We start from the raw sequence: 18,152 nt of genomic DNA on the forward strand, positions 1-18,152 counted from the left end.
GTGTTTTGAGTAATTCAGGTGAACTCATAACAGATCCCAGGGAATCACTGGAGAGGTGGAGGGAATATTTTGAACATCTTCTCAATGTAAAAGGAAATCATCATGGTGGTGTTGCAAACAGTCAAGCTCATGGGGAGGAGGAAAATGATGTTGGTGAAATTATGCTTGAGGAAGTGGAAAGGATAGTAAATAAACTCCATTGTCATAAGGCAGCAGGAATAGATGAAATTAGACCTGAAATGGTGAAGTATAGTGGGAAGGCAGGGATGAAATGGCTTTATAGAGTAGTGAAATTAGCGTGGAGTGTTGGTAAGGTACCTTCAGATTGGACAAAAGCAGTAATTGCACCTATCTATAAGCAAGGGAACAGGAAGGATTGCAACAACTATCGAGGTATCTCATTGATTAGTATACCAGGCAAAGTATTCACAGGCATCTTGGAAGGGAGGGTGCGATCAGTCGTTGAGAGGAAGTTGGTTGAAAACCAGTGTGGTTTCAGACCACAGAGAGGCTGTCAGGATCAGATTTTCAGTATGCGCCAGGTAATTGAAAAATGCTACGAGAGGAATAGGCAGTTGTGTTTATGTTTCGTAGATCTAGAGAAAGCATATGACAGGGTACCGAGGGAAAAGATGTTCGCTATACTGGGGGACTATGGAATTAAAGGTAGATTATTAAATTCAATCAAAGGCATTTATGTTGACAATTGGGCTTCATTGAGAATTGATGGTAGAATGAGTTCTTGGTTCAGGGTACTTACAGGAGTTAGACAAGGCTGTAATCTTTCACCTTTGCTGTTTGTAGTTTACATGGATCATATGCTGAAAGGTATAAAATGGCACGGAGGGATTCAGTTAGGTGGAAATGTAGTAAGCAGCCTGGCCTATGCTGACGACTTGGTCTTAATGGCAGACTGTGCCGAAAGCCTGCAGTCTAACATCTGGGAACTTGAAAATAGGTGCAATGAGTATGGTATGAAAATTAGCCTCTCGAAGACTAAATTGATGTCAGTAGGTAAGAAATCCAACAGAATTGAATGTCAGATTGGTGATACAAAGCTAGAACAGGTCGATAATTTCAAGTATTTAGGTTGTGTGTTTTCCCAGGATGGTAATATAGTAAGTGAGATTGAATCAAGGTGTAGTAAAGCTAATGCAGTGAGCTCGCAGTTGCGATCAGCAGTATTCTGTAAGAAGGAAGTCAGCTCCCAGACGAAACTATCTTTACATCGGTCTGTTTTCAGACCAACTTTGCTTTATGGGAGCGAAAGCTGGGTGGACTCAGGATATCTTATTCATAAGTTAGAAGTAACAGACATGAAAGTAGCAAGAATGATTGCTGGTACAAACAGGTGGGAACAATGGCAGGAGGGAACTCGGAATGAGGAGATAAAGGCTAATTTAGGAATGAACTCGATGGATGAAGCTGTACGCATAAACCGGCTTCGGTGGTGGGGTCATGTGAAGCGAATGGAGGAGGATAGTTTACCCAGGATAATAATGGACTCTGCTATGGAGGGTAAGAGAAGTAGAGGGAGACCAAGACGACGATGGTTAGACTCTGTTTCTAACGATTTAAAGATAAGAGGTATAGAACTAAATGAGGCGACAACACTAGTTGCAAATCGAGGATTGTGGCGATGTTTAGTAAATTCTCAGGGGCTTGCAGACTGAACGCTGAAAGGCAAAGCAGTCTATAATGATAATGTATGTATGTATGTAATGTATACTGAAAATGAATCACCATTGATTTCGCTTCATCAGCACTGCCAATACTTTCCAACGCCTGGATATGGTCCCACCGCTTTCCACTATCCTTTCCTTAGCCGCCATGTTGCTTAACCTGATCATTACTGTTTGTTGTTTTCTTGTGCAAACGTGCGTTTGTTTTCAATATCTTTGATTGCGTCTAAACATTTTTAGCCTGCCTTAATTATTATTATTATTATTATTATTATTATTATTATTATTATTATTATTATTATTATTATTATTATTATCATCATCATCATCATTATCATGTATCATTTCGTTTATTTGTGTTTGTGTGTAATGAGGAGGTTACATGGATCACTGATTATTGATGAAGAAGCCATAGTTAGCTTCTTCTAGGAGTTTCCTTATCTTATCATGAGCCTCAACTACTGCTGGCACACTCACACTGTTGCTACTTTGCCAATAGTGGCACCATTTGCCGGCTCCACACACTCTTGGACTTCATTATCACAATATATAGTTTTTCCTTCTTTCTAGAAAACTAGAAGTTATAGTAAATAAATCCCAATAATCCAGCTTCTCCAGTAATCTGGTATCCTTCTGGCCACAGAATGGCGGGATTACCAAGACTATACCGTACTGAGATATATACACCGCCTTACCCCATGCAATTTCTTCATGACCGCACTTCATCCAACATCTTCTACCAGCTTCAAAGCACACTTAGCCCAGCTTTCTGCACAGGCTTAACTACGTACCAACACAAGCACCTTAGAGGCACTAAAAGATAATCATATATTTTTATATATCTCTAGCCCTGGCCATTTTCTCCTAGACAAGTACATTTACTTTCAGGCAGATGTATGTAGTATATGGCAGATTTAAGTATCATGTAACAGCACTGGCAAGACCTAAAGGAATAAGGATAGCAGGAGAGCAGGCTGGTTCAATTAAGTATGGACAAGTGGTGGATAACAGTTACTAGAGGAATCCCATACCAAGTTCTGAACGGGGAACCAGCATTGGAGCCATCTCTTGCCACACATCCAGCACTGGGTCGTACCTCCACACAGAACGCGAAGCACTTCCATCGGGAAACTCTCCCCCTGCCAGGTACAGCGTGTTCTTCCCAGAAGCTACCAGACCATGCTTACTACAACAAAACAAGATGGTTACCATGTTAAACATACCTGGACTCAAAAAAAGAATAAAATAACATATTTTAAAATATGTTTTCATTTCTTTGAACAGAGTAAGCTTTCCTGAATTGAAAAATGTATAATATGTGGATGTTCCTGCAGCAAAAAAAAAAAAAAAAGTATTTTAAATGGCTACTGAAATATGGCAGCACCACTGCCACTCCTTCTCAGCTGTCATCTCACATTACATTTCTGAAAGTGGCATTTTAAAACTCTTTTGGTACACTTTTCTCAGGAACCAAAAGAGCCAGAGCAATCACACTTAGCATACTTCTTTAATTTATTGCCTAAAACCTGTAAGGAGTAAAGAGTATATTATTTCCCTAAAATATAACAGTATGGCACTTATCAACCCCAAACTTTTGACAGCCTATTTTAATACGGTAAAATATGTTTTGGACAAACTTTCAAGTATTACTAACTTGCACAAGACATAATATTATCTTCCGTGAAAACCGTACTTAAAGTAGCAGCAGAAATTTGAATTTTTAAACATGGTTTGTTGCTATTTGCATCTCTGATGATGAACTGAGGGAGATAATGATATGCACATATTTTGCCTTGTTGATGTTGAAACATAAGCAAGCTTTCATAGCCTTGAAACAAATAGTTTCTTACATACAAACCTACAAACAAGCCTTAAATCTTCAGGGTTCTCTGTTGGATTCTGTCAGAAATTGCTAATAAGTAGTTCCAGTTCTCATAAATTTGTAGAAAAACAGCAGACAAGCTTCACCTCATACGTAACATAATTATTCCTCAGTACAGTGCTGACATCTACGGTTTATTTAGTTCATTTTTTACATGCTACCACTGGAAATACCATCTCCTTCTATAGAGTAATGTTTACATTCTGCAGCAACAAGGTGTCCACTAGCTATGGCATGCATGGCAATGATATTTATGAGCAGTTATGTGATACTAGTGATTCTCATTTGTCTCAACATGAAGTTACACATCACTGATGCCCGAGAGGACAAGAAAACTAAGGATTATGCCACACATTCAGAAAGGAAAGTGAAGGATGTTAGAAGGAAGGAGACATTTTTCTGTGAAATTTGTGCAAGAAAACCAGAACTCCATACAAACAAGTGCTTCCAAAAGAACTACAACATGAAAAAACATTATGAGTGTTGTTGATTAATAGACAATTTAAACATCTGTACACGTTAATCATACAAAATAAATATCTGTGTGGTTTTTTCCCACATTCACCAGATATTATATTGGACCTTGAGAAGATGCAAGTGGAAATAAATATTGGACTCCAAATGGTTAAAAGATGTAGGTTTTACGTACAGGTGTCCTTAAGGTAGACAGACAATGGGCCATACGACAAGCATTTCCACAGCAATCTATCACATCTTACAAACTTCAATAAAAGAGGAGTGTTCTTTTGGGGGAAATCAACAATCTAACATCACTAAGGGATTATGGGATTAGGGGAAGGTAAATACATGCAATTAAAGACATTTCTGTAGACAATCAGGCCACAGAGAAAATGGGTTTTTTGCTAAAACCGGTAACAGGGCTCAGACAAGGCTGTAATATTTCAACTTTGTTATTTGTACCATATCAGAATATTCACTGCAAGGCATAAAATGGCATGGAAGGATTCTGTTGGGTGGAAATGTAAATAGTTTGGCCTATGCCAACAACTTTGTCTTGATGGCAAACTGTGATGAAAGCTCAAAATTAATATCTTGGAGCTTGAAAAGAGATGCAGCAAGTATGACATGAAGATTAGCATTTCCAAGACATACGGTATATGGTCAGTACAGAAGAAACCTAAGAGGACTGAATGTTAGATCTGAAATACAAAACTGGAAGAGGTGGATCATTTCAAGTACTTAGGATGTGTATTCTGCCCAGGATGTTAGCGTACCAAGTGAAATTGAATCAAGGTGCAGTAAAGCTAACACAGCGAGTTCTCAGTTACGATCAACAGTATTCTGTAAGAAAGTGATCCTCGGAAGAATTTAACTTTATGTCAGTCTGCTTTCAGACTGACTGTGATACTGGAGTAAAAATCTGGGTTGACTCAGTATATCATATTCATGAATTTGATGTAAAGGATATGAAAGTAGCGAGAATGACTCCTAGTACAAACAGGTGGGAAAAATGACAGGAGGGTACTCAGAATGAGGAAATAAAGACCACGTTAGGAAGAAACTAGATAGATGAAGCTGTATGCTAAATAATTTTTGGTAGTGGAGACATATGAGCTAAATGGAGGACAATTAGGTTACCTAGGAGAATAATGGTCCCAATCATGGAGGGTAAAAAAAGTAGAGGGAGACAAGGCACGTTACACTGTTTTTTATTGATTTAATGATAAGCTTTGTGGATCTGAATGGAGCCACAGAGCTAGTTTCAAGCAGAAGATTGTGGGCATGGTTAGTGAATTCACAGAGGCCTGCATAGTGAATGCTGAAAGGCTGTGAAGAACATGTATGTTGTTATTTACTGCCTGTGGTTCAGTTCGTGAATGTTCACGAAATGTTCACAGAAAACATTTCCAAAACGTACCTCTGTGCTCAACTGTTCACCTCATGGCGGTAGTAAGTTGGTATTAAAGTCTCTCATCCAAGAAATGTAATTCAACAAAGCAGATTTCTGCTTTGTGTGATGCGCATACGGAAATATTTTCCTTGTACCTATGACAGCCAACAGAGCTAAACCGAGGGACTGTGGCTGATCAGAGCTCTCCATGTGGCCATTGCCTCTCCATGTTTCCACTCATCTGCTATAGGTCATATGATTTAATTTGTATAAATTGAATCATGTAGAACTACAAAGACTTCACCTCACAGAGTTAGGGTGGCCAACTGTCTGGATTTTTCCTAGATATTTGGCATATATTGTACACGAGTCTGTCAGAAGAAATTTTAACTTCTCTCTGGACTGTATACTGTTCGGAATCATCTGTATTAAATGGAACAATTTAAAATTAAATTCTATTAATCAAGTTTGTTATTAAAATACTTTTTAGTAAATTCCGCTGCAATCAACAAAGCATAATAATTATCAACAAGGGGAACTGGATAATATTACATAAAAACTTCTACATTAACTCATTTTCCACTGACATGTTAGGTTACAACTTTTATTTCTTCCACTTTAAATCAGTAGAGGTTTTGCCATACAGGCACAAGGTTAGCTGGCTTCAGAAAACAATAATGGGGTTAAGAATTATTGCAGTCCAGGAACACATTCAAAGTAATAAACTTCACGGTTAGGTTCCGCATTGAGTTACGACTATACTTAAAATAGATATACATTTTTTAATGTTCCACCTTCTCAATACTAAAAATCATTTGATGTTTACAAAAACATTACAATGATATTAACAGGTACTAGTTTCGGTCCACTGTGGACCATCATCAGCCTAGCCGAAGTACAAAAGCAAAAGACAGTCATAAAATAGAATGAAGTAATGTCGAGAAATGAGAAAGGATCTAAAAGGATGGGATGGTGGTAGAACGACATACAAAAGTGAAAAACCGTATACATGAATTATGATAAATGTTGCAAAGATGCGTTAACATTGACAAATAAAATCTTTGTGATGTCACATAAAATCTTCTGATGAGAAAGTCTTTGGTTGACGGTACTCCTGTGTTGCACAATTAAAGTTATATTTGGTATATACCAAGTTCTATGTTTCTGGAAAGTTCTGGATGCGAGTTCCACATTAGCGTAGAGGGAAAATTGTCCGATGAGACAACATAAAATTAAAAGTTGACAGAGTTGGGCACGTTCTATGGTGGAATGAAAACTTGCTGTGTTAAACAGAAGTAGTCTCAATTCAATCGGAACCCAACGAACCTGAAGAAAAGAAGTTGGAATTAACGCGAGGAATCAAATAAAGAACGAGCAAGGGAAAGAAACAAAATAACGATGACTCACCTTGCGCTATGTAGAACAAACTTGCTGTATTGAATGCAACTGGCGGAGTGAGCGTCACGCGGAGTACATCAGCAAGAGAAACATAGGACTTCATATATACCAAATATAACTTTAATTGTGCAACACAGGAGTACCGTCAACCAAAGACTTTCTCATCAGAAGATTTTATGTGACATCACAAAGATATTATTTGTCAATGATAACGCATCTTTGCAACATTTATCATAATTCATGTATACGGTTTTTCACTTTTGTATGTCATTCCACCCCCATCCCATCCTTTTAGATCCTTTCTCATTTCTCCACATTACCTCATTCTATTTTATGACTATGTCTTTTGCTTTTGTACTTCGGCTAGGCTGATGATGGTCCACAGTGGACCAAAACTAGTACCTGTTAATATCATTGAAATGTCCAGGAACACACAAAAGAATTTGAAGATATTTCTGTTCATTTTAAATTATGTAAATTATAAGAGCAAATTTTATGAACATAAAAGCTATTACTGTAGTGTATAAAGTGTTCATATCTAAGCACTGGTATGGATGGATATCCATTTCACTGCATAAGCTTGGTCAAGTCATCCATCTTACATGCTACGCTGGCAAAGGCTCGCTAACATGCCTAAAGATGGAGCATCTCGGGCTGCAGCTTATTTGGATTTCTTGAAAATTATTCATTCGAAATACTTTATAAATAAAAGGCTGTTTCATCAATATTTACTTACCGACGGGACAGGTTATTTTAATAAAGTGTTCCAGGTTTTTGCAATAATTGTGTAAAAACTGTTCTGTACATGGTAACAATGGAAACAATTCATTCATATACTAAAGGGAGGGCCTTATCGCTGCAACCACATTTGTTTCTTCTCTGATGAGCATTTCAGGTTACTATATTTTTTTCAAATTCAGCCTGTCCATCGCGGAATCCAGATAGCCTACTTCTTCCTCAGCCTTCCCCTTCCCTTCTTACCTAGAACTTTTCCTTCCAGCATAGTAGTGACGAATGTGTTATGTCGAAGTGTGTGGCCAAGGAATTTGGTTTTCCTCTTTTCTACAGTGTTGATCAATTCCCTTGATCCATCTATTTCCTTAAGGACCCTATTGTTTGACTTTTTCTCTGTACAATTTATTTTCAGCATCCTCCTCCATATCCACATTTTCATTGCTTCCAGGTGTTTTATATCCTGTTAGCTAAGACCCATGTTTTGCAACCATAGAACAAAAACACTCCATACAAACATTCTGGCAAATTCTCTCCTAATTTTAATGTTAATGTTCCTGCTTGTCAGAAGCTGTTTCTCGTTACCGAAGGCTTGTTTACCTAGAGAAATCGTCCTCCTGATTTCTGTGATGCACCTGTTGTCCTGAGTGATGCTTCCCAAGCAGCAAAACTGACTTACTTGTTGTACAGTTTCATCACTTATCTTAATGTTTATTGGTATCTCCTCAGTTGATTTCTTGACAACTAATACTTTTGTTTTTGAGGTGTTCAGTTTCAATTTTGATTCTTGTAGTGTTGATGTTAAAAATCGTAGCATTTTACTTATTTCACTCTCTGAATCTGCAATTAATGCAATGTCATTGGCAAACCTTATACAGTGGATTTCTTATCCTTTCTTATCCATTAATTTTAATTCCTTTGGTTTTTTGCTTGTTTTGATATGGCTTCCTCAATGAAAATGTTGAATAAAAAAGGGAGATAGCGCACAACCTTGTCTCACTCCCCTTCTAATGGATGTTGTCTTAACATTACCACCGATTTCTATTATTGTACTTTGATATTTGTACAGAAGTAAAATCAGTCTTCTGTACCTCCAGTCCAGTCCTATAGTTTTCATGTTCCTAAAGAGATGTTTCCAGTTTATTTTGTCAAAGGCTTTCTCTATATCCACATGTATGCAATGTATGGAAACAATAAAATAATTAAAACACTTATTGTGAGCTAGTTAAAATCTAAAAATAATTTTTTCACATTGTTTGGGAATACCAGAACTTTCAATAGCCAAGGTCAAGCGTATTCTGTCGACTTGCTCTAATTTTTTTTAATGCAAGGTGACTCATAAGTTATCTTTATGGTATACAGCCTACTATTTAAGTTCAGAATAGATCAAAACATAATCCAATTTAATTGAAATATTTCAAGCAGTTTGTGTGTTACGGCAGTACGAACCCACCAATATACATTGCTCCCACTTAAAAAAAAAAAAACACCCAAAAAAAACACCCATGGCACTACAGCCCTCATGGGCCTCGATCTACGAAGGAACTGCTGGTCAGTTCAAAGGCCTGAAGATTGCGAGGTGTGGTCAGGGCGATAATTCCTCTCGGTCGTTATTCTTCACTTTCTATACATGAGCTGCCACCTCACCATGTTAGCACCTCAATTGTTCTCATGTAGGCTAAGTAAACCTTGAATCTGCCCTCAAATTCCAGTAAAAATCCCTGACCCAGCCGGTAATTGAACCCAGCGTCTCCGGGTAATAGGCTCCCACTTACAGTTTTATTATACTTTGGCAGGTTGTCACTACTCAAAGTAGTAGTGTGTTTTAATGTTCACTAAATCTAGAACTACTATTTACAGTTATTTACAAGTTCACTGGTGTTTGGGTTTTCCGTTTGACACAGTTATTGCTCACAGACTGTAATCAAATTCACAGCGCTCTGGCATGCAAAACTCCTGCTTCTCACTGCACAATGCTATGCCGTTCACTTCACAACCAATTAGCCTCATTGAACTCTACATAACTGTACGACGGACTCCCTCGATTCCTTATCTCGTAACTGCTTGCACTCACTGGAGACAGATTCCATGCTCCAACAGCTGTGCTGTATATGCTATAGGCAGAACATTCCTGTAATTTCCATTTCCAGATCATTCTGGGCACCTGCTCCATTGTAAACCAACTTTTTCTGAGGAGCTTCCTTATCACAAGTCCCAACAATTTGCCAGTGGTATTGTTTTGTTCACTGCTGGCCCTCGCCACACTGTTGTCAGTGCGCTGGCATTGTCACTTCTTGTGATCTGCTGCACTCGTAGCTTTCAATCCCATAATATGTGTAAGAAGTTGAGTTGTTGTTGTTGTTGTTGTTGTTGCAGTATTATCATTCAATAACAATTTTTTCAAGAATGAATTTCCAGTAGAATTTTACGAATCTAAAGCAATATTATAAAATTATTTTGATGGTTTCCACAATATGCTTTACTGAAATACTGAGCCCCTCAGTTCCAAAACCCCAGGCTTTTTAGGGCTATTTTTGATCACTATGTACACAATATTTGTGAACATATTAAAAAACCATTACTATATTCTGAAAGAATGAGGATCATGAATATTTTATAAGGTAAGAATTAGGTTTCAATACAATATTTATATTTGCTAAATTTTACTGAAAAATGTCAAAATATGAAATAGAAAAGTATAATTGGAATTATCGATCAATTTCTTTTATGGTATCCTCAGTTTCATTTCATATCTCATAGTATCATGGCATATTTATAAATAAATACAGGTAAATAACATGAGACAATGTCAAAAGCAGTTGCTTCAACCTCTATCAAGATGGCACGAGATCCTATTTCATTAGTACAATTTACAAACTTCATTGTATAGACCCATATTGATACAGTTAAAACTAAGAAACAATGTTAGGTTTTGGTCCACCCAATCAATGTACATAAGCGGACTATTTAATTAAAAAACATATTTAATATATTTAGGGACATGTTTCGCCTTTATTTGAGACTTCATCAGCCATAAAATCATGTGGTAGATAACAAAACACAAAATTCAGAAATTGAAAAAATGGAAGAACCCAATGCCTTTTTAAGGACTATTTGAGAAACGCAAAAGATATAAATATATATACATTATTTACACAATTTGACCTCACTTCTTTGCAAAAAAGTTTTTTTTGTCTTCAATGTTAAAAAATGAAATATAACTTGAAATATAACAAACATGCCATAACATCTTGTACGGAATCAATGTCCATTGTTGCTGTCCGTATTTAAAACGGAAGTTCTTTTTGAACTGTTGAGAAAATATTGGAGAAAAAATATACACATATTTAATGAGGTAGTTTAACACTTCTTGCAAACAATCTTTCTGCGAAGTTAAATATGAACGATCTTACTTGAAAAACGTTGCAAGCACTGTTGGAATCTGGTAGTTTCAGTGTGTTTTCTCACCAGCTCAAAAGGAACTATCGTTTTAAATATGGACAGCAACAATGGACATTGATTCTGTATGAGACGTTATGGCAGACTTGTCATATTTCAAGTTATATTTCATTTTTTAACATTGAAGACAACAGAAGTCTTTGCAAGAAGTGACGTCAATTTGTGTAAATAATGTATACATATTTATATCTTCTGCGTTTCTCAAATAGCCCTTAAAAAGGCATTGGGTTCTTCCATTTTTTTCAATTTCTGGATTTTGAGTTTTGTAATCTACCACATGATTTTATGGCTGATGAAGTCTCAAATAGAGACAAAACATGTCCCTAAATATATTTAATATGTTTTTTAATTAACCTGCCGTTGGGCGAGCGCCACGCTCACCCCGAAATTAATTTTGCTGTAAAAGATCGAAAGCCGCAGGTAGTGACGTAGTAGTAGCTGTTCGTTGTAATATATAGAGTGAGGGGGATCAGTCACTACCTAACTGAATCATCTTCAGTGACTTCAGTGCCAGTGAACTGTACACTACTATGTGCCAGTGAGCGGAATGCTCAACCTCGACCATCCGTGTTATACATTTTTATTGATATTGTTTGATTCTCGATTTTCGTTTTTTGTGTTTAGCTTGCTAAATTCTTATGATTAATTGCCGAGTTCTAATTATTTTTCCATTTTTATGTGTAGTTTATTTTTTTACATTATGAATGATGAATATCAAATGGCCAATTGGCTTGAAGAGGAACCAGACCATGAAGAGAATATGTTTCAGAATGGTAATAGTTCTTCTGATAATTTTCCAAGGTAGATGGGCTTGGAAATACTGACCACAATATACTGAAGAAGATGAAGAGGAAGGAATAGCCGTTGGTTTTGGGCCTTATTACACTGACCATGACAAGACAACACAGTGGATAATCTACGTACCCAATCCGTGCAGATGCAGATCAAAGGGGAGCATCGTAATTCACCTTCCAGGAGTGACAGGGAAGGCCAGGAATTCAGAGAAAATTACTGAAGTATAGAACCTCTTTTTTCCAGTGTTGATTCTTGAAGAAATAACCTACCATACAAATGATGATGATGATGATGATGATGATGATGTTGTTGTTGTTGTTTAAAGGGCCTAACATCTAAGGTCATCGGCCCCCTACCATACGAATGTACGGATGAGAAAATTAGCACTTGACATGGGGCATCCTCTATGGGAAACTACCAATCAAGTAATTTATCTATCATGTCATGGCTACTACTTTTCTTTCTTCTCCCCTGCCCCTTTCTGTCATAGGGGATCTTTAAATGTTGGGACAGCATACATTTCTCTGTAGTGCATCTTCTTCAGGAAGGCCTAACTGTTTCACATTCCTATGGACAATCATCAGCCAGGTAGTTCCAGGCCCGCCTCATTCTTCTTTGATACAGATGTTGATTCCCATAGGGAATCTGAAATATTTGTCCCGAATGAGTAAATTTATAATACCAATATAAATGGTCCATTTTTGGACTTTATAAATTTTCCAGCTAACTCATTCCTGGTTGCCAGCGTTTTGCCCCCGTGTGCTAGGGACAAATATTTCAGATTCCCTATGGGATTCAACATCTGTATCATCTGATGGCCAAGCATGCATCAATTTTGTTAATGAGAAAGTCTCTCATAGTGCATCGGCACTGCCGGTGGCTCCAAGTAGCCTATGCAGTGGCCTCCACGTTATGCACTGGCCATGCTTCTTGGTAGGTGTGCTAAACACCAACTGATGAGCCCAACCTACTACACGGGGGCAAAACGCTGGCAACCAGGAATGAGTTAGCTGGAAAATTTATAATGTCCAATGGTAGACCATTTATATTGGTATCACTTTCATGTTGTCAAAGTCAAGGATGAGACTGAGATAGGTCAATGAAAGCAACAAAGTAGTGCCACTATGACCTTGCAAAGCAAGTTTACTTTAAATACACGCTGTACACTTCATGAGCATTAGTCATCTGGTGTCGATGTTGTGAGCTTTGGTATGAGTCAAACATCCCTTTAGGAGACAAAGAAGGTAATACTGCAGAAAGATTTTGCAGGGTGCAACCACACTGCATCGGTGTTGGCAACAACGGTCATGGGACGGCACTGTTGTAAGAAGACTGGGGTCCGGCCACACACGGGCCACTATGGAGAGGGAAGACCGCCGTATTCACTGCAAGGCTCTGCTGGCTCATACTGCATTTGCAGCAGACATTAGAGCTTCAACTGGCACCAGAGTAATGCAGCAAACTGAAACAAATAGATTACTTGAGGGATAGCCCCAATCTAGACATCCTGTAGTGTTCATGCCACTAACTCAGAATCATTGCCATATGCGACTTGAGTGGTGTCAAGCTAGAGCTAAATGGAGCGCAGAGTGGAGATCTGTTGTGTTCTCAGATGAGAGCCGTTTCTGTCTTGGTGTCAATGATGGCTGTATGTTGGCAAGGAGGAGGCCAGTGAGTGCTTGGGAACCAAGCTGTCTACGGCACCGACACACTGGACCTACACCAGGAGTTATGGTCTGGAGAGCAAATTCCTTTGACAGCACGAGCACACTCTCATTATCCCAAGAACCTTGAGAGCAGATTTGTACGTCGGACAGGTGACTGAACCGGTTGAGCGTTTCCAACAGGATAATGCTCGGCCTCATACCGCTGCTATCACCCAGGATGCTCTCCAGAGTTTCGCCCAGTTGCCTTGGCCTGCAAGATCACCAGACCTTTCATCCACTGAGCACGTATGAGACGACAAATCCAGTGGCATCCAATACTGGCATTAACTGTTGCTGATTTGACTGACCAAGTGAAACAGGTGTGGAACTCCACCCCACAAAACGACATATGGTACCTGTATGACACAATTCATGCAAGTTTGCATGCCTGCATTAAGAATCACAGCCAACTACAGCGGTTATTAATGTACATGAACTGGTGACCTGGAAACTTTAAACAAATAAATATGTTACCTAGACATTTGCCTAACCCAAATTGCATTCCTCTAAACTAATGTCTTCTAGGTGTTGAGATTTCATTTTCTGCCAGTGTATGTGCCTACAGTGTATGACTCAGGGTTGGCTCTTCTGATCCGTAGAGAGTATTCGTTTGACTCCTGTATCTGGGCAACAGGAATGTCCTTCCTCAAGGTGGTTTCAGCTATAGTGCAGCATCAACTTTTTATCCATGCATCTCTTTCTTACTGGCCACACTTCACTACTACACGAAACGACAGGTCTCATGACTGCTTTGCCAATTTTGCCTGTTGTTCTGGCAGGTATACTTGTGTCAAATGAGACTCTGGTTAGTGAGCACCATTTGCTCCAGGCTGTTGTTGTTCTATGTATAAAGTCAGCATCCACCTTCCCATCATCTGAGATAACAAATCCGAGGCATCTGAAATTGTTTATTCTAGGTAGTCTGATACCATCAAGCATGCTATATTAATTCTGTTTGCAGCGTTTAGTAGGATCAATGTTACAAACCACAATATATTTGGTTTTGGTTCTAATAATATGTAAAGCATTGTACTCAAGGGACTTTCTCCACTGCTCAAAAATAACCTTGCATGCCACGACTGTTATCAATAATATATAAAAATGAAATGATGTGTGTGTGTGTGTGTGTGTGTGTGTTGCTCAATCACGCAAGAACCACAGGTCCGATTTACATGAAATTTTGCATGAATATAGCTTATTTACATGGTTAATATATGGGCTACTTTTGATTTCGATATTTTGCACTATTTAAAGATGGCGACCATTTCAGTGACGTCACTACACCCTTTGGTTTCAAACGTTCATAATTCCATTTAAAATAAAAAAAGAACGCTAAGAAATACCAAACTTTTGATGGCATATACGAGGTTTAAAATTTAATTTCCTATACGAAAGGTCCTTATCACTTTTTGTGTATCTCCAACGTTTAGCGAGTAAAACCTAAATTTGTGCTATAAAACAAGGCCTCCACGTGTACCTGCCGACCGTGCATAATTTATTTATGTCCCGTCGCAAAGCAAGGCTACTTCAGCGAGTACTATATATTCTTAATAGAAGAACAGAATTAGGATACATGCAGATTATTTTGATTTCATACACACCTAATAGCAAATGGAAGGCACGCGAGAGTGCGCCAATTATGAGATAAAGGGTCATAGCATTCCACAGAGCGAAGTACAACTTTATCATCTTCTCCACCCACTGCCACAATAACCTGAAACAATGAATGAATATAAAATTGCCTTTCTGTCTGTACTGTTTTGATATGAACCTGCTGTCTGCAAAATGATAGAAAAGAAGACAGTACAGACAAGTAAGAGCACCTAACAGGGCAAACATAATGCAGCAGGTTACCAGGGTCCTTAAAACTAAAATCATAACAAGTAGTGTGTTTTTCTATTGGCTAAATCTATTACATTACCATTTACAGATATTTATGAGTTCACCTTTACTCAAGTTTTCCATTCATGAGAGTTTGTACTCATGGATGTAGCATGAGTTTCTGCATTCTTAGGCAGCTTCCAGCTCCTTCTAGAGAGCTTCCTTATCAGAAGCCTCAATAATTCTTTGGCACTACTGTTTTACATGTTGCTGGCCTGTAGCATTGTTGCCTCTTCCTGGCCCCCTGTGCAATCTTGGCTTTATCACATTACCAACAGGTCAGCATAGGAAGAGGGAGCAACAAAAGAGGAGACTAGCACAAACATGAAAATATAAAAGACAGTTTCCACATCTTCATTAACTGCCATCTTCAAACAGACAGGCTCTCTCCCTATTGATTCCAGTTCATCTACATCCATTTCTTCCTATCCCCCGACAAGCTTGATTCTGCTTCCTAGCTTCATCAAGAGGACGGGCTTTAACACTTACTGAGCGGCCATTTTGACAGATCTTAAGTACTGATGTGAAAAAGGTTGGGTGCTGAGAAGAAACGGATGTGGAAGACTTATTATTTTATCACTGGTTTTACGTCACACCGACACAAATAGGTCTTATGGCGATGATGGGATACGAAAGGCCTAGGAGTGGGAAGGAAGCGGCTGTGGCCTTAAAAAAGGCCACAGCCCCAGCATTTGCCTGGTGTGAAAATGGGAAACCACGGAAAACCATCTTCAGGGCTACCGACAGTGGGGCTCGGAACCCACTATCTCCCGGATGCAAGCTCACAGCTGCGAAACTCTAACTGCACGGCCAACTCACCCAGTTTTTTTTTTTAATTTGCTTTATGTTGCTCTGACACGGACAAGTCTTATGGCAACATTGGGATAGGAAAAGGCTAGGAGTAGGAAGGAAGCGATCATGGCCATAATTTAGGTACAGCCTCAGCATTTGTCTGCTGTGAAAATGGGAAACCACAGGAAACCATCTTCAGGGCTGCCGGCAGTGGGGTTCGACGTACTATTTCACAAATGCAAGTTGACAGCTATGTGACTCAAGCCGCGAGACCACATGCTGGATTGATGCAGAAGAGCTGGAATTGATGAGGAAAGAGCCATTCTATTTGAAGACAGAAGTGTATAAAGAAGTGGAGATTACTGGTATCCTTGTCCTTTTGCGTTTTCCCTCTATTTCTCCCTTTTTCTACACTGACCTGTTACTGTGTTTGTCCTATTATGTGTTCCTTTTAATGTTCTTATCATTCTTTTGTATATACAGCTACCTGCAGCCTTAGTAATACACATTATTTTGATTCGACTAATATTAAGAAATTAGTGTAATATTTCTGTTCCAGCCTACCTCTCAACACCCACTTACCTCTAATGCAAACCACAAAATGAGTAGCTGAGATCTTAATTATCATTATGCATAACTTTAATACCAAGTCTCATGAAATTCAACGGTCAGGTCAGGAAATGGATTTGTCAGATCAGGAACATCCTGCTACCATATGTGACAGTAGACAGAACTATCAGAAACTGTCTGGCCGAGGGTTGGGCGCCAATATCAAACTTGAAAAATTAAGGCAGAAACAACAGCTACAGGTATAAGAGTTCCCTCTTAGGAAGTTGAAGCTTAAATGGAGGAAATACCACAAAAATTCATCAGAAATTTGCTGCCTTGCAGGTGTGGCAGGGGACTGCTAGAGGATAAGGGAGAAAAAACCTTGATTACAATAGGCCCAGCAGGTTAGTAAGAGATTTTTGTAAATTCATTTTCTATTCAAATAAGTGCTTTGCAATGCAAGATACTCAGTTAAAAAGGCAGCATGAGCTGAACTATCGCAGATATGATGACAGGGACCAACCTCGCAGGAGAGAGAACACCAATTGGGACCATTAATATATTCAGCGTAACAGGAATGTGCAAAGAGTGAAGAACTAGTAGACCTCATGGAACGAAGAATAAGAACCTTGAATCTGAGTGAGACCAAGTGGAAAGGTAAAGGAACTAAGAAGTTAACCCTCTTGCACTCAGAGGTTATGGCGAGAACACTTACTGCGTTGAAACATCGGTTCTCTCTTCTTTAGGGATTTTGGTAATTTGTGTGGCTGTTAAATGGTTTTGTGACAAAGCAATGCATTTGCATTTTACTCAACAGATAGATCCACCAGCCCTACGAAATATTTTTATTTTCTAAAAATTAAATGAAATCTGCTGACCATGAATGTTTATGTTGTGGTCGTTCAAAGTTGTTATTGCATTGATTTGCTTTTGGTTGGCTTCTGAATACAACAATTTTATCTTGCTAGCAGTTAGAGTTTACTTCATTTCTTTTGTATATCGTGCGTTCATTGTACTTCCCGAAGCATTACTATACATCTTCTCATTACTCCTTTGTTACATGCAGTTGCATGATCTTTTTTCGTAATAGCTGTCATGTTCAAGACCGAAGACTCTGATACCCTTGAATTTTCAGATGATTTAGACAGTAATATTGACCTTTTTTGTCGAAAGTGATTCCCAATATGTGGGAAGTGTCAATTTTACTCCTGAAGATTTCTCCACAGTTACAGCTGCTCACTGTGCATTGGACTGTTACGAAACTGACATCGATGACAGTTCCATGTGCAGTGAACTTCGTTATACTTCATCAGTGAATTGCAGCACAAAAATCATACTGATATAAAATTATTCAGAATTAAATAATCTTTCAGGTATAAGAGTAAAGAAGAAAAACAAAATAATGTCTGATATTTCTGTTATTG

The 18,152-nt window shown here is 38.5% G+C and overlaps 1 protein-coding gene across 4 annotated transcripts in view; it reads right to left on the reverse strand.

Annotated features, from left to right (window-relative positions):
- The window catches only part of LOC136873792 (kelch-like protein diablo), a 273,434-nt gene that overhangs the window by 122,274 nt on the left and 133,008 nt on the right, over window positions 1-18,152 (reverse strand). For all 4 annotated transcript variants that reach the window (XR_010860175.2, XM_067147027.2, XM_067147028.2 and 1 more), the window contains exons 6-7: window positions 15,108-15,220; window positions 2,714-2,868 (exon numbers count right to left, since the gene is read on the reverse strand). Coding sequence is in view for 3 of the 4 variants with exons in the window: in XM_067147027.2 (XP_067003128.1) it covers window positions 2,714-2,868; window positions 15,108-15,220 (268 nt within the window). In the remaining variant the exon portion in view is untranslated. The remainder of the gene's footprint in view (window positions 1-2,713; window positions 2,869-15,107; window positions 15,221-18,152) is intronic.

This window comes from Anabrus simplex, chromosome 5 (assembly GCF_040414725.1).
Source record: "Anabrus simplex isolate iqAnaSimp1 chromosome 5, ASM4041472v1, whole genome shotgun sequence".
Taxonomy (NCBI): Eukaryota; Metazoa; Arthropoda; class Insecta; order Orthoptera; family Tettigoniidae; genus Anabrus; species Anabrus simplex.